General features: G+C 41.6%; 1 protein-coding gene across 3 annotated transcripts in view; it reads left to right on the top strand.

Annotated features, from left to right (window-relative positions):
• Positions 1-19,450, top strand: part of unc5cb (unc-5 netrin receptor Cb) — a 124,107-nt gene that overhangs the window by 48,514 nt on the left and 56,143 nt on the right. For all 3 annotated transcript variants that reach the window (XM_042396199.1, XM_042396198.1, XM_042396200.1), the window contains exon 2: positions 17,864-18,094. In XM_042396199.1, the coding sequence (XP_042252133.1) occupies positions 17,864-18,094 (231 nt within the window). The remainder of the gene's footprint in view (positions 1-17,863; positions 18,095-19,450) is intronic.

The raw sequence follows: 19,450 nt of genomic DNA, 5'->3' as shown, positions 1-19,450 counted from the left end.
TCCAGTATTTAACCTCAAACCCTATCTTTCTGTAATGTTGAGGCTTTGGTCTACCCTCATAGGTATTTCCATGCAAATTTTCTTTTTATGGCTACACATGAGAGTAGATCCCAATGAAGCATGCAAAAAGGTGATTCCCCAGGGAGAAACACCATGAACACACAGGAAGTGTGTGTGTAGGAGTATTCTTAAATGACAAAAAAAATAGATGAGACAGAGAATGGCATGTGAGGAGATTCTTCGGCATGCATTGTCTATAATACCAAAACAGATAGAGACTTATAGTTTATTAGAGGTGTATACATGTCTATGATTTGAATTGATTTTGCATAGACGCTAAAATGCTGTTTAAATTACAATTTTAAACTCAAAGTATCATCTTGGTTGAGTTAAAAAAGAGCTCCTGCAATTTAGAATTGCAAGTTGGGGGATAAATATTTTTCAGTGGAGGCAAAGATGTTCTTTCTTGGCTCCAAAAACACTGAATTTGACACTTCCCATAATGCTCTCAATAGTGCGTTTCATTAGACCCTCCCCGCATGTAAATTTGTAGTCTATAAGTCCAAGCTGAGATATGTGGGCGGTGTCACATGGAAGAATACACTATGCAACTGTTTTCATAGGCTTTATTGTACTCTCCATGACAATTAAGTTGACTTTACATGTAAAATTGGTGGACTGCCCCTTTAACATTGTTGGAACATTGTAGTCTCTGTAAACCTGTTTCTTAGCTCGCCTCCACCTCTGTCCTCCTCTATCACATGCTCCTAAGGAGAGTGACAGTGATGAACTATTTCGTGATTGCAAACAGTTCCACACAATACACACAATATCCATTATTAAATTGTTCCAATTTTCCCCTTCTCATTAAATTTTGCAGAGACAAGCATTTTAAGCTGTTGATGCGAATTTGTCTTTGAGTGTGCACATTCCAAATGCTGGAACCCGCTCTGTTCAAGCGTGCCTGTGTAAATGGCTGTTGTGGCTGGGAGGTCGGCATGTTGTGGCTGGTTCTGCCTCTCTCTCCGCAGTCAGACCCTGCGTGTCCATGGGGGGCCATCTCTTGCTTTCTGTTGCTGGTTGGCAGAGTTAACGGGTGGTTTAGTGCAGAGGGACAAGAGGGGGTGGGAGGGGGGTTGCATACTTGCTCCTCATTGCCCTTCCATTATATGGGGTTGACCTATTTCAGCAGTGAGCAGCAGAGAAGGGGAGAGAGCTGGGAGGGGTATAGGGCAAAATCACAGGCTGACAGAAGTCCCCTGGTGAGTGGAGCTGGGTGTGTGATTCCCTAATGCAGTCACCCCCCCCACACACTCACACAACAAACACACACACGAACTGTCCTCCATCCCACCAAGCGCCTTTTAACACATCCATTAACAGGTGTTAGGTCCGTGCGAGCTTGTCTTATTGTGTGTGTGCCTGCATGTACGCGCGTATGAAGTGTATGTGAGGGGTTTGTGTGTTATTGTGTGTTTCTATTATGCGTTGGACTCAGTCAGTCTAGTGGTAGTTTATATGTAGGTACTTTTGAGAGACACTGTCACCACTTTCTAACATTGTGTGCTGTATTATATTGTAAAGTGAGTGATCCTATAACGACCCTATGTATACAGATGGGTGGCAAAATAAAGTGTTAGTAAGGTTTTGGGCCACCTCAAGCCGCCAGAGCAGCTTCAGTGCTCCTTAGCATTGACATCTCTGGAACTCCACTGGAGGGAAGAACACAGTTCTTCCAAAAGATTTTCCCTCATTGTCTGTTTTGACAATGATAGTAGAAAACGCTGTCTAAAGGCCCCTTTATACTGTGTGATTTTGGGCGGTCTCAGACAAAATGTGACAATCATGAGTGAAACATGGTGAAATCTTTTGTTGTCAACCCAAAATGATGGTCCTAGATTGCACTGTGAGACACGTCCACCGATGACCAATATGGAGCTTTGGCAACCAAAGAAGGTCCGAGGCTAAATTTTGACATTGTCAGAAATTTTAGACCAAATTCTCACAATGTGACTGCTGCTATGACCCACGTCTACAAACAAACCAATCAGAATATGACATGAAATGAATACACCGGTCAGTGTGACATTCTATAAGTGGAGTTGTTTGAATAAAGTGTAGGGGGAAAACACAAGAGACTTTGCTGCATTTTCAAAACATATGGGCGGTGCAGATGGATGATCCTAGCTGATGACGTTGCCTCTGCTTTCCTGTACTTTTTCTATTTACATCATAGTGCTACACTTCACCATGCATTCAGCACACAATCTGACATGCCTCAAATTGATATCATAGTCTGACACAGATTGTGACCAAGATTTTATTTTAGGCATCTTGCACAATGTGACATACAATAAACTTACATGATTGTTGTTACATTGGTCTGTAATCTCCCGTAGATGTTCAACTGCATAACTGCAAAGGCCATAACGAATGATGTCCTTTTCATACTGATATAAATGGAAGCATTTGCAGTTACGTATTTCCAATCATTTATTCAGTTTTTTTCTTTAATTTGTTACATGTCTTTATGTGTGAATGTGTTTGAGTCACATCACACTGGTCACATGGTGTATTGAAATAACTCTAAGTACAAGTATGAATTCACCCAAAATGTGCTGAGAACATTGAGATCACTTAGGCCTCATTTTGAGGTGGTTGGGAATGCATGGGACCACATGGCCTCATCTTTGCTGTATTTATATGGCAAGACAAAGCTTCCAAACACAAAAACAAAACTATGTACCGGAGGCAAGTTTCCATTTTGTTTCTCTCTCTGTCACTCTGATTTGAAACAATGTACTTTTGTTTGCAACTTTTTCTTCTGGTTTTTGAGTGTTTTTGAAGAGTAGTTTCAACCAGTATACAGTTTTTCTCCCCGAAGACCAAATAAAAATGTGAGCAGGGAAGTATGATCTGATCATACTGTAAGTGGTCACAAGATATATTTGAGATGCACTCTGGTTCCAGGTGTAAACTGCATGCTATCTCAGCCGGATGTAGAAACAGTCCGGATATATCTGATGCTCTGATAGTAGGTCTGAACAGGGTCAGAGTGACAATATCTGTGTTTGTGTGTGTGTGTGTGTAGACATGCCTTCATATGACTTTATATGACACTTCCATCAGTATTTATTATACCATGAAGAAGAAGTACAATTACTGTACTTTCGTCAGTATCTCTGTACCTCTGTTCTGGAAACTCACTTCCCCTCCATGCAGTGATATCAGTGAGCAGCGACTACTTGGCTCAGAAAGGACGCAATCGATCATCCAAGCTGAATATGGTGTAGTGTCCTGTATAGGAGCCAATGTGAATATGATACCCTATCCAACTACTGTATGTTATCATTCCTCTGCAAGTCGATATCACAGGGAAAAGTAATTGTGTAAAATGGGCTGAGACAACAGTTGTTCCCCTAGAAGTCAATGTAACAAGCCTGATATGTTGATTTGCCAAATCCAGCTCAAATACAGTGTTTTGAGGTACAGAGCAGGTACCTAATTTTGTTTGAGAGGTATCTAGTCTATGAAATGAAAAATGGCTCAAGCGAGGTCCATAAATGAACCATGTGCAAGTGCTGGTACACTCCCAAAATACCAAAGCCACCACCCTACTACTGTTGTACATGTATCTACAGTAGCCTATGTGAAGCAACCGGCATGTCGCAGTTTCCCATGAAGGCTTACAAAGCTTTTTTTCATTTTAGGCATAAGCCCAGCAAGCATCCTGGTTATACCCTTGAATAAACATGCAGAAAGAAACAGAGGTAATGAAATACAAGGTTGAAAATTCTACACCACAAAACTATTGTGAGGCAGCCAAACATGCTCCAATTCCTGCTGAATTCCTGTGCAGCCCTTTTCATTTGAGTGAGTTCAGCAAATATGCTATGTCCTGATACAAAAGAAAGGTTCCTCAATACACCTAGTCTAAGTGATATAACAAGTATGTTGCAGTTGCAAGAATGCAAGCCCACTCATGTATGTTTATGATTGTGAATGTGAGCTGAATCTCAGGTGTTCTCAGAAATGCAGATATGTATTAGGAGCAGCATTAATTATTGTTTTAATTCACTGGAAAATATGTCTGCAGCTAAACCAGCTTGGCTTACTGCATGTGTGCAAGTATGATGACTGTCGTTCTGCACTGAGATGGGAGCCAGCAGAATGAAAGGATTATAATGTGTATACAGAAATCCATAGTAATCCATACAACCTGAAATAAAAAAAACGAAGCTACTTGTTGTGAATTTAGTATAAATCTGTATGTATGTGTATGTGTGTGAATCAGCTTTTAGACACGATAATAGCAACCATGATTAGAACCAACAATCAGGTTTGTGGGAGTACAATAAAACCTCCAAACACATTTCCTCATTAGAGCATTTAAAAGACCATCTGATCTGATAGCGAGCAATCAGCTGTCATAGTTTGCTGAACAGTCTGTTGAGGAACTTGGCAGTCTGATCAGTAATCAGATGGCCAGAGTGGTTTTGACAACAAGGCCTGTCAGAACTTAACGCAGGCTAGCTTAATTTGTGTTTTTGCCACAATGTATCGCTACAGTATTCTCAGCGGAAATGCTGTCATGGTTTTTTTTTATTTTCAGAGCTCCATCTAATGCTCCACAGTAAGTAAAAGAATTAACATGTTGTACAACAGTGAGCTTGTGAAACAGTATTAAGATTTTAACAGCATTACAGCCATATCTAACACTTGAGCTGTTAGACTCAAAGCAGCATAATAAATTGCTGGAAAAGTGGATAGAGTTTGTGCTTTGTGTGTCTGCAGTGCAGTGTGCATGTGTGTGTGTGTGTATATGTGTGTATGTGTGCATGTCATAACCCTCAGGGCCAGATAAAGAGTCATGTCTATTAGCTGGCTATTGCGGCTGGGGTCTTGTTTTTATTATCAGCATCATAACGGTGGTGTGTGTGTGTGTGTGTGTGTGTGTGTGTGTGTGTGTGTGTGTGTGTGCCTTTTAATATATCACCTCCTGCTCTCCCTCTACTGATCCTGGGGCTAAGATTTATGAATCTGCATTACATCTGCCTTGTCACATTAATTCAGCCATCACACACAGACACACAGAGACACATGTACACACACAAAAAACACATATACATACACCCCCCTGCACCCACAGACCCACAGTTACACCATCAAAGCCTGCATTAGGGCATACATCCATGTTTGGTGTACTATGACATACGGTAAATCCTGATCTTCTCATTTCCCATCACATCTGAGGTATTTAGTAGATGGCTGTAGGTACCTTTATTCAGCGGCAGAGTCGGGGACACATTAGAGGATGCAGTTCTTGAGTACTTCTTAAAACACTGTACACCTTTTCGTGGTTTCTGCCCCTGCAACTTGATTGACAAGATGGTGAGAATCAGATTTGGTGGGTTGATGTGTAGATGGAGGTTGTGTATGTGTGTTTCTCAGGGCAGTAAGCAGGCAGCCAGATTCAGTGACAGACATGGAGAATAGACTGTGCTCTGGGGACTGTGTCTCACACATTCTGACACACTTGCAGTCTGTAGTGTCCTTCAGATAAAGTGCTGCCAGGGATTTTGTGTGAGGAGGGTCGGACATTTGAGTGCTTCAGGAAATGTGTGTGTGAAATGTGCATGTATGTGTTTATCCTTGTGTGTCTTTATGTGTGAAATGTACAGTATGTACATGTGTAGGGGGTGATGCATATTCTTCTATATAATGTCATTTTCGTAGAACATACTGTGAAGAAATGAATGGTGATAATTGCCCTTTCTTGCTGTCATTTGGACTGACAATTACTATTGTCATCATTCATACATCTATGCTACTTCTCTGGCCTTGCTTGGGTGTGTGTGTCTGTAAATAGTTTTCTGCTTGTGTTGGAGTTGCTGCTTTGAGCAGCTAAAAAAATACTCAAAATGTAGATAAGAACAGATGAATGTAGTGCAGTATAAAGAACAATATAAAATGGAAACACTCAAGGAAAGCACTTTAAAACTGTAAAAACAGTAAGTGTAGTAGTTGAATAAATGTACTTAGTTACTTCACAACTCTGCAGCCTTATGTACAGTACAGTATGTACTCTCTGTTTCCCTTTATATATGTACTCTCTCCCTTTAGGGTTATCATTTGACAAGGAAAAGGAATTATTTCTCACTAAATTTTTAGTCCTCCTCGAATTTGCGAATTGCTTGCATGGTGGTGAAGAAATGACATGAGAGCTTGAGAAAGATTTTTCCTGCTGTCTCTTTGAATCTTTTTCTTTGTCTCTCTTCCCAGGTCATTTTAAATCACACAGTGTAACATGAAAAATCTTTACAACACAGCTCTCACTCAAGATACAGGTGAATTACTTTGAGTTTACAATATGATGCTTCCTATGATGCTTCCTCCTTTCTTAGTTTCATTTTCCTCCCAGGAGATGTGATTTTGATGTAGATGTGAGATGTTACCTTTGAGGATGGTCAGGCAGTGTCTTTTTTTGGGACTTCTGTTCTGATGTCAGGTTTAATGAAATTTTGAACTACCCTGTTAAATATGTCTACTGATGAATACAACAGTTTGTAATTATGATCAGCACATAGACACTTTACATTCACAATTCATTTTCAAGAGTTCATTCTGTTGCTATAAAATTAGTTTATTGGGATGATAATTTTTGGAAGGCATGATGGCATGATCCTGTGTCTCCATTGTCTTCTTTCTGTTTGTATGTTTTCCATTCTGGTCATTTGGCCTTTTACTGGTAGCAGAATGGGGCTGCCCGCTGCTCTGAGCCAATTAGCCAAAGTAGAGGCATCGAATCAAGCTTTTGGGCACAGTGAGGGGTCAGAGAGTGCAACATGTCTCCTCTGACAAGAACCGCTCCACTCCATGGCCCACCGGTCGGTATGGGGTAGGGTGATGGCCCTGTCTGGCTTTGGACACCCAGGGGTGTGACATGTGACAAGTGAATGACCATGCCAGTTTGTGCTAAAAGGACCAGTCGTTATGACAGCAAGTGAAGTCAAGCAAGGGGCCTCTGTATGCAATGGCTGCTGTAAAACTGTACTAAAGTGTTTGTGCATCAATGAATATGTGTGTTTGGCAGGCAGTGGGTGGGTGTGGAGGCACAGGAGCATGACACATATTCATATTGACACCTGTCATTGAGGCCTTGGAGCAGAAAGACAGCAAACGCCAAAGCTGCATGAAGTTAATTAGGGTTTCTCTTCAGACTGTCTGTGTTTGAAGCCCTGTTGTACCTCTCTGGAAGGTGTTAGGTTGGACCCCCCACTCCTCCCTTACACCCCTTTCCTCTCTTGTCTCTCCCACGGACTCTACTCAGAGAGCGATGTCTGTGCCATATACAGCACCGCACTGTAAATTAGTCCCGGGTGGTGACATGGTGCTTGCTGGGTAATTTGGACAATGGGGCGTTTGACAGCTCACCCATCACAGCTACAGCGCCCCAGGGAGCCACTACTCCTCCTGAGCTTTTCCCTCTCTCCTTGCGCTCTCTTCTCCTCCCTCAGTGCTGATGGAGTGACTCTCTAAGTAGCAGCATCATTCTCCAATCAACCACCAAAATGGCTTTTCATCCAGGAGGGAGCAAATGGGGGGGAGGGAAGGGCAGGGGAGGCGAGGGGGGAGAACAGGAATATACGGTGAAGAGAGGACGGTGGAAAATGAGAGTGAGTAGAAAAACATTTAGAAAAGCTGTAGAAAAACAAAGATTGTAAGATTGTGATGCATGTGAATAAGAAGGTTAAAATAATGCGATCCACAAATTCATTCTCTAACAGTATAAAAGACTAAATTAAAAGAGTGGAAACATGCATCAAAGCAATGTGACCTTTGTGGAACTGAGATGAAAAGCCTACATTGGTCTTTACACATTTTAAGTCTTCATGACCTCTGTCTTGCAGTTACTATTCAGTGTTACTGTTTCCATGGCTCAATAGGATTATTTTTCTGCAGTGTTTATGTAAACACATGTAACCTGCAAAAGGAATACCACACATGGTCTTGCACTACCATTTGTACATTTTAAATTGAACCGATAGTGGTGATTTCAATTCCTATTTGTGCATTTTCCTAAGATCACTCAACAATCTAGTCCTGACCTCTGAAATTCTCTTACTTACTCTCTGTTAGTCTTGGATTGAAGATGGTGTCTATTCACCTCTGGGAGTTATCGTTATCCCATTAACACTAGGACTCATCATTTAATTTAATTGAAAAAATGCTAGTTAGTCAGTGTTCCAGTTGAAAATCAGATTTTAAAAATGCCATTTCCAGTACAAATCTCAATTTTGCATTTATGGATGTTTTCACTTAGATGGAAATTGGCACATTTTCCGAGGCTCATTTCCATTTTCTCCCCATTATCTTCAATTTCTATTATCAAAATAAATGTCTGACCAGTTTTTGTTTGCAAGAGGATTTCGATTACTGAGGTGAACAGTCTGTTCTTGCAGCAGGAAACACAACAACTTACAGATATGTGCTGACAGAATCTGGATGAAAATAAATTTAAACTTCTAATTCAAAAAATTTGAGTATTTGGGGGTTATATATAAGTAAAAAGGAAAGGAAAATGATGAGCCTTAATTATCATGATGCTTTGACCTTGCCTTTCCTGGCACTGTGATGTGACTGGACAGACAGTGGCCAAGGCCTAGCATGACCCTGGCAACCACCAGCTGCCTCCTGCCAGAGTCGAGCCAGAGAGGACTGAGTGAAGGTCAGGGATAAGGACCAGAGAGAACATGTAAACACCCCCAATGAGAAAGACATGACTAGCAAAGACAGGAATAGTTAGAAAAAAAACATCAGAGTAATAAAACCGTGGTCTGAAATTGATTAGACAACTTGATGGCTGCTTTTACTAATTATGTTTTTTTTAACGAGATTCTCTTCTTTTCTGTCCGCTTTATAAGGTCACCGAGGGAGATATATGAAAAGGGGAAGGGAAAACACAGGTTACTGTTTATCGCTCAATGTCCATTTCTGGGTAGATACAATTTAAATGCTTATCTCCAGGCCCACTCCTCAGTGATACAACTGCTTTCTGTTCAGTAGCCTGTTTGCACTTTACCACGGTGGGCTAAATCAATTTGTGCAGAATCATTTTTCCAATTACATCACATACTGGTAAAGATAAGACCCATGAATTGGACCTCTATATAATGCCCTGATTGAATTATTCATTTGGTTTATTTGGCGGCTTTAGTGTGCATCTCTCCAGGTCATTGAGATTCTGGTCTGCGGTGGCATGACTATGAGCTGTGAACTGATTGGCAGGTTAATGTTGGAGACACCTGACTTTTAACTTTAGAGAATGTCTGCTTGTTTTTCTTGACTACTCCTCCCCTGCTGGGTTTTGTGATGGCAGGATTCCCTAGAGATGAAATATGAGTGCGCTTAGCACACCCTGGCAGAGAGTCACAGATAGGACAGGGCAAGGGAGGGGTCACTGGCCCCTAACAGTAATCAATAAATACCTGCTGCAGCCAAGCGAAAGATGGGGCCCTGCAGACAATGTGTGTAGACATATTAGTGTATATAAAGCACTGGACTGTAAAGAGACATTAGAGTGGAAGGAAGCTTGCACTTATTTGCCTGTTCCTCATGGAGCTTCTAAAGGATTTTGCTTTTAAAACAACAGCCATACATATTGATTTAAGCCACTGGGATGAATGGGTCTTTACTTAATCCAATACTAACAAGTATTGACTAGAGAAAGTCGTTTCCATTGATTTATGTTCACTCAATATAATGGGTAGGTGTGCTCAAAGCACATTTATAGGTAGATCTGATTGACAGTCTATTTATCCTGCTTCAATTGACATGACAGCTGAGTGGTTTATTATTCTGCTTGACCACTCAGCTGCAAACCACCTCTTGTCCTTCCCCATTGCAGCATAGCAATACATTGCCTAGTAAAGCTTTCTGTTGTCTGCCTATCTGGCAAACCACTTACCGATCTTTTTCTCCATCGGGAGACAGAATATACTGTATAGACTGGATGATGGGAAGGATGACTGGAAAGAAAAGTTAAGGGGAGAAGGCGAGAGGGAAAGAGAGGAGAGCAAAGAGGACAAATAGGAATAAAACTGGAATGAAGAGGGAGAAGATTTATGTCAGTGCTCATCCTTTTTCATGCTTGACTCTCCCCTGATGGAAGGGAAACATTGGCCCCACTGATACAGTGTTTTCTTTGGGACAATAAATCTGCTTGAGTACAGATAGAATATAGAGAGCTTATCTTGCACAGTGGTGTCAGAGCCCAGCATTCAAAAGCTGTTATCGCAGACACTCACATGCAATATATGATGTAAGAAAAACAGTCTGACAAATATCCTGCAAAGGCATACTGTATACAGCAAGACAGGTGATAGAGCCACTACTGCACAGTGTATACAGCATACATAGTGTATGCTGTATATAGCGTATAGCAGGGGTCAGAAATTAGGTTCAACCATGGGCCAGTTTTTTCAGGATTTTTTTCATTTTGGGGCCACTAACTGACACAGTAGAAATGTAGGCCTATATGGTTTGTTTATTTCTTTTAATTCATTTCAGAATATAATTGATCGACGACAGACGTCATTTATCCCATTAGTAAGTGAGTGCTATCAGAGTTACAGCATATTTAAATACTCATTTGGCTAAAAATGACTCATGCATGAATATATGTTCTGTGTTGCACTTTGAGACAAGAGACAAACTTTATTGGTTATTCACCAATATAACCTTCTGCTGATTAATTTATGGTTATATTATTTTTAAATCACAATGTTATGATGGTAGAGGCTCAGTGGTCAATGACTGTCAGCCATCGGTGATGGACAATGGCATTACCCATCGGCCCAACCCTAGTTGGTAATATCGAGATGTAACAATGGAGTGCAGGAAAAGTTCAGGAAGGAGGTGCCACAGGCAATTTATATACATTGCCATGCACTTAAGCTCAACTTGGTGTTAGTGGACTGTGTGTATAATGTCGACACTGCAGCAGAGTTTTTTGAGACACTGTAAATGCTCTACGAGTTTTTTTCTGGGTCGCTGGTGCACGATCTTTTCATGAAAAAACAAAAGGAACATGAGACAACATCACAGCGTGTTGAACTGAAGAAGCAATGTGACACTCGCTGGGCATGCCGGTATAATGCAATCTGGGCAGTCAAGAATACTCTCCCAGCGATCCAGGCTACCCTGCGTGACATCAACGGCCAGTTAAACCCACACCGGAGGACAGGGGAAAGAGCTATCAGTGCAATCATTGAAGAGAAGTTTGTTATGCATGTCATTCTTTTCAAGGATGTATTCAGAACAACTAAATTCATGTCAGATCAGCTGCAGTCCCCCAATTCTGATCTTGAAGTGGCAGATGATCTGGCCCAGTCTGTAATCACTGCCATCTCAGAAACGTGCACAGAAGATAAATGGAAAGAAATCTGAAAGCAAGCAGAAGGCCTGTGCGCGAACACAAGAATTGCAACACAGACTTCACCACGTGAAAGAAGGCAGGCCCAAACAGCTCGACATTTGGAGTTTTGTTGTGGAGGCCCCATTAGAAGGAGCACACTTAGGCAGCATGGATGACCTGAGAATGCACTCTCTCTATCCTGTTATATATAGACAGGTTGTTAATGGAGATGAAACACTGCTTTTCAACAGACAAATGATGTACTGAGAGGTGTGCCGGCCCTAAGCCCCAAACGCACATCTTTTCGAGGCATATACTGCCCATGGCCCATCATTATGGAATCAGTGAGGAAAACTTGTCTGCAGAGCTCTACCAGGCTTGTGGGTTACTGCAAAGAAAAGAAGAACAGGGACATACTATCACCAGTGCTCAGGAGTTCCTATCCGTCATGAGGCTGTACAAAGATGCATTTATAGACTTATACAAAGTGATATGCATGTCTTTGGCACTTCCCATCACATCAGTAAGCTGTGAGCACAGTTTTTCTTGTTAGCGTCATTTGAAAATCTACTTGAGGAGCAGCAGTGGAGACTCTTGAATCAGTAACCTGGCACTGTTGGCTATAAACACTGAGAGAATAAGGGCCCTGGACAGCGACAAAATCATTGATGCCTTCGCAACCACCACAACAGACGCATTGTTTTGTTGTGAAGATATCTATTGGTAAGTGCATGATTTTTTTTCTCTGTTGCCCATTATGAATGAAATGCATTTGGTGGTTGAGGCACAAATTCTGACTCCTTATAGTTATCTCTACGTGATGCTCATTCATATAACATCAAGTCTATGGAACAGAATACTGTTGATTCATTAGTCAAGGTATTCGTAGCATGAGTTTGTGATCTCAGAATCTGAGGCTGAAATGGGCACAAACCTCATAATTGTGTGAAATTTATATATTCAGAGGTGTGTTTACATAGGCAGGCTTGTGAACCTTACATCTATATCCCATGAGTTGAATATTTCGCCTTGTGTTAAACACAGAATGACATTGTATCTGTCATGGAGCGGATACTGTGTATGTATGTATGTGTGTGTGCATGTATACGTTCATGTATCGGGGATGTTGCAGTAGAAATTAAACTGTGAAGACTGGCACATTAATGGGAAACCTTACATTTCAGAGCACCCTTGCTGAAAAGTGGAGCAACCTCATAGCACCAGCAAAAGAAAATCTCTGGCGCTGCCACTGTTGTGAAGAACCAATCTGTTATGGATGAATTGGCTAAAGTTGTGGAATTAAAACTGTTGGAATTTACACCTTCCTGGCAGGCTATGCACTGTTCAAATGGCATGGCGCAACCACGGTATTAATGTCTCTCATGTCTGTGGGCAGTATTAGAATTAATAAGCTTATATTCATTATGATTTTCACAAACCCTGTATTTTTTAAATCTACAGATTAAGCATTAGATTTGTGAAAAATTATGTAAAAGTTTTAATGTAAACTATGAAAATCAGAACTTCAACTTTCATCAAGGGATCAAATATTTTTTACCGGAGGGCCAGATTTGCCCCACAGGCAGTTATTTGCCTTCCACTGGTGTATAGTATGTAGTCTGTATGTGTTTGTGGGAATGCATTTTTATGTGTATCAAAACTACATCTCTGTCTCTGTCTGTATCTTTATTAACTTGTGATTATTGGGTCACCACTATTAAGATGTTAAAACATCAAACTCATGGTTTTTGCGTAACAATAATCAATGCTCCATTGAAGTTGTATCAATCGTTCAACAATGTAGATATTGTGTTGCATACCTTTAAAGGGGAGGTATCATGCACATTTCCAGGTCCATATCTAGAGTTTATCTTATCTTATACTAGCACTTTATGCAGCCCCTCAGTTCAGCCTCTGTCTGAAACAGGCCGTTTTAGCTCCTGTCTCTTTAAGGCCCCCCTTTCCATGAGCCCCCCTCAGCAGACTTCCACTTCAACAATAGTAGTTGGATTTTTTCTTGTTCTTTACCCGAAATGGAAATTTCTCAAATACATCCATACAAGCCCAAATTCAATCTGAAATATGTGAGTGGGCAACGTGAACAGCCTGTGGAGCAACCTTAGCAATGACCTTAGCAACAACAACAAAATCACAAAAAGCATGATATATGCCATATACAACCCAACCAATGTTTGGCTTTATATCAGATTTTGTTGTTGGCTTTATATTTGAAAAAATTTAAATATTTTTTCCACATGATATGAATGGGGGACTCCAGTGTAACAACTGAGATGGAGTCACATTGTTGATAGCCATAAGTACATAATGTGTGTGGGCTTTGCATTGAAATGCAATTTTTGCTTACTCTTGAGAAATCTACATAAATCTTTCAAGGTCTTGCGTTGGCAAATTTTCCACAGCATCTTTCATAGAAAATCGTCTTTGGCTCCTGTTGACATAAGACGCTGACGTGTTTATGGTCTTAAGTGCATTTGTGACAGAGCAGGGGCAATAGAGGAGCAACTAAAGCCCAGGACAAAGTCATCGCAGCCTGGACACTGACTGAATGTCTAAAGTGCTTGGGATGTCCTGTCATCAGCTTTCACTGTTCTCAGCACAAGCAACTCATTAATGTGACTAAGGTATTGATGGCCTCTGATAGCACTATACTGATTGCAGGGGTGAGGACTAATAATGCTTCTGGATGTATTACTGTAGCTCATCTCAAAGTATATTTGAACTGCATATGGATGGATGCTGGATAATACTTAATACAGCCAGCCAGTGCTCATTTCTAATGGGAACTATTGATGTAAGCTAGTCATTATGTCTCTGTTGTGTCTAAGATTCAGTGAAGTGATGGTCACCCAGACAACGCTCAAGGAAAATACTGTCAATACAAACTCAGAAAAAATGAGGAGCATAGGAAACTTGACCTTTGGCTAATTGGACAGGTAATTTGGGTTTTGGCAAGCTGTTAACCACATACTGTATAGTCCAAAGTGCTATGGAGTCTTACCTCATATGTTTGAATTGAACACATATGTGTGTATGTGTGAGTCTGGTGTGGGTGTTGAGCACTTCTCTGTTTATGCATTTATGTAACACAGATGTTCTTTTTTTAGCTTAAGATGTAACATCTCTTTTGGAAGTTTTTGTATGTCTTATCTTTGAGACTGTGCTTTAATACATAGCGGTGCCAGTGTTATGAGCCTGGTTTGACTTTGATTTGCTTGCGTCCAAAATGTAATCATCCTTTAATATTGCTCCACTCCCACAGCTATTGGAGTCAATTCAAGCCAAGGAGGGGCTGACTGCCAAGACCCTCTCAAACCTCTGCTCATTCCCACTTGCTAAGACTGGATTAATTCGATTAATTTCCACCATTCTTTAAGTCTCCTCTTTTTTACAGACATTTTCGCCCCCTACCTGATGAGTTCACATTGACAATGCAAGAGGGCCAACTTCATTCATTCATTAGCTTATTTTTAGAACAATGTGCAGCTCATTTATATTCAAAACTTTTCAGTAGTTGGGATGTTGAACTGATATAAAATTCAACTAATATTCAATTTGACTCTTAAAATATTCACTAATAAGACTTACAATGTGAATTAGGAAAACTCACCCTAATTACAGAGCAAAATACAATTTGAATAAAAGTGCTGCAAGGACATATTTCATTAAATTTTAAACACTCAATATGGAGGCAATTTAAAAACTTTCTGATTAAAATCAAGCCACAGAATTACAAATGCTTGGAAAAATCCATATTGCATTTCGAACAAAGGAGTCATGCCATATTAATGTACCAATTAAAGGAATATGACACTAAATAAGCACCTCAGGATGCATATTTGATCTCTAGAAGTACTGTATGGTAATATGTTCTGCACTTGTTGAGTGTTAGATATACATCATGGCTGTTTGTACCCACAGAGATTGCATCATCTCGAACAGGGCGATGCCTAAACAATTGTATCATGAACTGTCTTCCCATTGCATATGAATGGAGGCTGGGGGGAGGTGGAGCCAGAAAAAAGTAACGTTTCTCTTTGAGTTTCTTGTTGCTCTCAGTATTCTGTTCACGAGGGAGGGCTGAAGTAGGTGCTGGGGTGGTGGGTGTTGGGTGTTGGTGGGCGGGGAGGGGTGGCGGGGACAGCGTGATTGGTAAGAGTCAGGGTCTTTCATTTTGTCATGTGGTTTCTTTTTTCATTTCTGGGCTGATTTTTCACTGGAGGGTAGTTCCATTCACTTGAATTTATTATTTCTCGCACTGAGGAAGTTGATGAATTTGAATATCTGTGAGCGAGTTTGTGTGTGCCTCTGTGCACATTAATGCTGGCACGAGTGTATGCGTGTGAGCGTATGAGGCGCGCGTCTCTTCGTGTGTAAGGGAGCCACGCTTTCATGCTCGTTTCAGATCTCTGTGCCTCACAGTTCGACAGAGCGAAGGAGCCAGGAGGGAGAGAGAGATGGAGAGATAATGGGAATGGAGGGTGAAAGAAGGCTAACACAATCTTTAATGAGTTTCCTTGCCTCTCTTTGCCTGTTTCTGGGTCAGGGTCCCCTGGCTGAGGATGTGGGTGGACTGAGGACTATGGAGCAAAAACGAACAGACTAAGCCAAGGTCTGCTGAAATAGACTTCTACATTAAAGAGTCATCACCTACATAAAGACCAATGAAAAGCTTGACAATATTTCATAGTTTATTTCTTATTTAGACAGTAAAAGATGAAGGTCGATCAAAGCTGAGTAAGGAGGCAGTTACTCTTAACGGTCAGAGGTCACCTTGGGCTTTACTGCCTCTGTGCAATTAGCAGCAGATTAGGAGCCAAGAAAAGAGAGGGGCAAGTGTGAACTTTCTCTGATGAAAAGCTATAACATTGATACAGTCACAGAAACATCATAGAAGAGCACAAGAGCATTCACCAGAATCATACACATACCCACTCTCTGATACACACACATACGCAAACACAAACAAAAAACAGTACACAGAAAAAAAATAAAAACCCTCCTCCCCCAATGGTGATGGGCAGGTTTGGTCATTTTCTGATTGGCTCCCCTTGCCCTTTCATTTCCCAGTAATCATCTTCAATCTGTGGCAGGTATGGGAGGGAAAGATAACATTAGAGAGACATAGTGGGGAGATATCTGCTCAGCTGAGGCATTATTTAGTGCTCCCAAAACAACCAGGAGGCAGCCTCTGTCAGACAACAAGGCTCCAGTGTGTCCACGCACACAGGACAGGGAGGCGGGAGATACAAGGACATGGAAGAATTACTGATGGACTGATAAACTCTTTTATTATCCAAACGGGTCTGTCTTCCTGTTTTCTGTCCTCCTGTGCTATGTTTTCTGTCTGCCCAACTCCATTTCGATGTCTCAATCTAAGTCTGTCAGGCTTAGTTACTCTCTCCGTCTCCCTCTGTTCTCCCTCCCTCTCTCTCTCTCTCTCTCTCTCTCTCACCTTGTTTTTTCCCACTGTATCTCTGTCTCTATTACTCTGCCTTCTTTCTTTCACACTTGTGAATAATTGATGTCTACCGGTTCGATGGTAAGAATAGAACAGTTCTGGAGGTGACAAATGGGGTGGCGAATAGGCTTCATCCTCCACTCTTCAAAGAGTTAGAAAGTTAGCTGTGCTCGCTTGTGGGCGTGTATGCCCGTATATTTGTGTGCTTGCGATGTTTTGTGCCACTGTGAGCATTTGTTCATGTTTGTGTGTGTGCGAGCACGCATACACATGCAGCTGTGTGTATGTGATTTAAGACAGGGAGATGAAAGGGAGTTGTAATTACAGGGAAGCGTATCTGTCTACTGCAGAAGTATCCGAGGAATGGCACAAACTGGGCCAAAAGCCTGAGGTCATTAGATCTGCTGCATGTGTGTGCGCATGCATGCGTCTATGGGCTTGTGTGTGTGTGTGTGTGTGAAAGAGACAAAAGCAAAGAGAAAGAGAGGGGGAGAGAGAAAATGGTAGACAGAGAGCGATCAGCTTATAACTTCAGTTCCTCAGAGTCAACCTCTGAACTCTGCTTCTCATTATTGGCTCTGCCTCTGTCTCGTTTCTCAGCAGTAGCTGGTTGTGGTTAGACCGAGCAAGGCCCGGTTTCTGTAAATCCATGCAGTCTTATTGCCTGAGAGGAATCCCAGAATTTCCTGCGCTCTAAAATACACTTGTGTAAACATTCCAAAATATCAAATGATAGGGATTTCACTGTGTGCTGTGCGAATGGATAATCCCATGCAAAGACTGTGGTTATAATACACTGTCCCACTGTCTCTTGTCTGCCTTCCTTTCTCTTTCCACCCACCCTTTCTCTCTTTCTCTTTTTTCTGGGGCTTTATGCCTCTCTTCTCAACTTGTCCCCCTCTTCATATTTCCTTCCATCTCTTCCTCTGTCCCTCCCTCCATCCTGTTTGCCACCTCTCCCTTCACAGTTGACGATGACTTCATTGGTCTTGGTGAGCTGCCGGAAACCTTTCCTTCAGACCCCCCGGAGCCGCTGCCTGTGTTTTTGATGGAGCCAGAGGAGGCCTACATAGTGAAGAACAAACCAGTCAACCTGTACTGCAAGGCCACGCCCGCCACCCAGATCTACTTCAAGTGCAACAGCGAGTGGGTTCACCAGAAGGAGCACACCGTGGAGGAGCGGGTTGATGAAAACTCTGGTCAGTGAACACATCAGCTACACACACATTCAAGTGTGCATCTAAATCAGTGAATGAATTTTATCTGCTTCCCCTACAATATCCGCTAAAGCATGATGGTCATGTTTCAGAAAGGCACTTGTGTAGGGTTAGCAAAAGATCTTGACTTGGTTAAATATTGAAAAAGTCAACTTGAAGCATGTCAGGATGCATTAACTTCTGCTCACGAAAATGTGTGTTCAAACACGTATACACACATGCAGAAAGACACAAAATGGCTCGGGTACTTAATCTCACAGGCCAGCTTATTTGATGTTATTTGACATCACCTTGACTAAGAGCGTCTCAATGAGAACGTCTCTCATTTCTTTCGGCATGCTAGCACCGCCAATTCTGTCGTGTGTGTGTGTGCCTTTGAGGGTTCAGATGTGTGTTTATGTACATGTTTGTGAGCATCCTGAGGAAGTGAATGTAGTGAAGCTCCAACAGGGTTGTTTTCGACAGAATTCAGCCCCTGAAGGCGTCAGAGCCATTACACACAACAGCCCAGCACTGATTGGCTGCATTCAGCTGCTGTATTGGAAATTGAGTTCTTTCTGTCGCCCACAGGTACCAATCACATCGCATTTACCCTTTTCATCCCACTGTTTTGCCACACACATGTCTGCGTGCTCACACACACAGACACGCTGAGTGCTACTCACTTCACTTAAATGTGAATGTTTCAGCACACGAGCACACACTTTCATAGATTTAAAGAACCAGCTAGCATTCTTTTACATGTTTTATCTAAATATCTAAGACACGGCATTAAAGACAACAGCCAGCACAGACAGGCATGTTGCAGCATTGATACAAGATAAAAAAGCAGTTACACAGGTACAAAAAGAGTGCTGCAGCCAGCACAAAATAAAAAAGGGAGTATTGGAAAACAACCTGAATTCCAACCTGAAATGCTTTCATTTTGACCTAGTGTACTTTAGGAAGAATACACAAATCTGAGGATGTGTTTTGTGGTTATCATTATGACAAAGAAGAGGTTTGAAGGTAGCAGTGGCTCTTAGCCTTTGTGTCAGAAGGTTTTGTGCTAAAAGCATCAACATGGAAAACAACCCACACATCATACACGTACCCACTCCACACAGCCATATCCACAGGCTATTTACTGCACAGATATTCATTCATTTATGCTCTTGCACCCCACACACACATGCACGCACACGCACACACACACCACACCACACCACAAGTGGATGTGTGTAGCCTCTCTCAACCCACTCCATTGCTCTCTGATTTCCCCAGATTGACAGAAAAGGAACACCGATGAAAACTGGCCAGCCTGGTCAATACCACTGATAGTGTAGCCTGAAGAAATTG

This window comes from Thunnus maccoyii, chromosome 19 (assembly GCF_910596095.1).
Source record: "Thunnus maccoyii chromosome 19, fThuMac1.1, whole genome shotgun sequence".
Classification (NCBI taxonomy): Eukaryota; Metazoa; Chordata; class Actinopteri; order Scombriformes; family Scombridae; genus Thunnus; species Thunnus maccoyii.
This window is presented reverse-complemented; position numbering and strand designations above follow the sequence as displayed.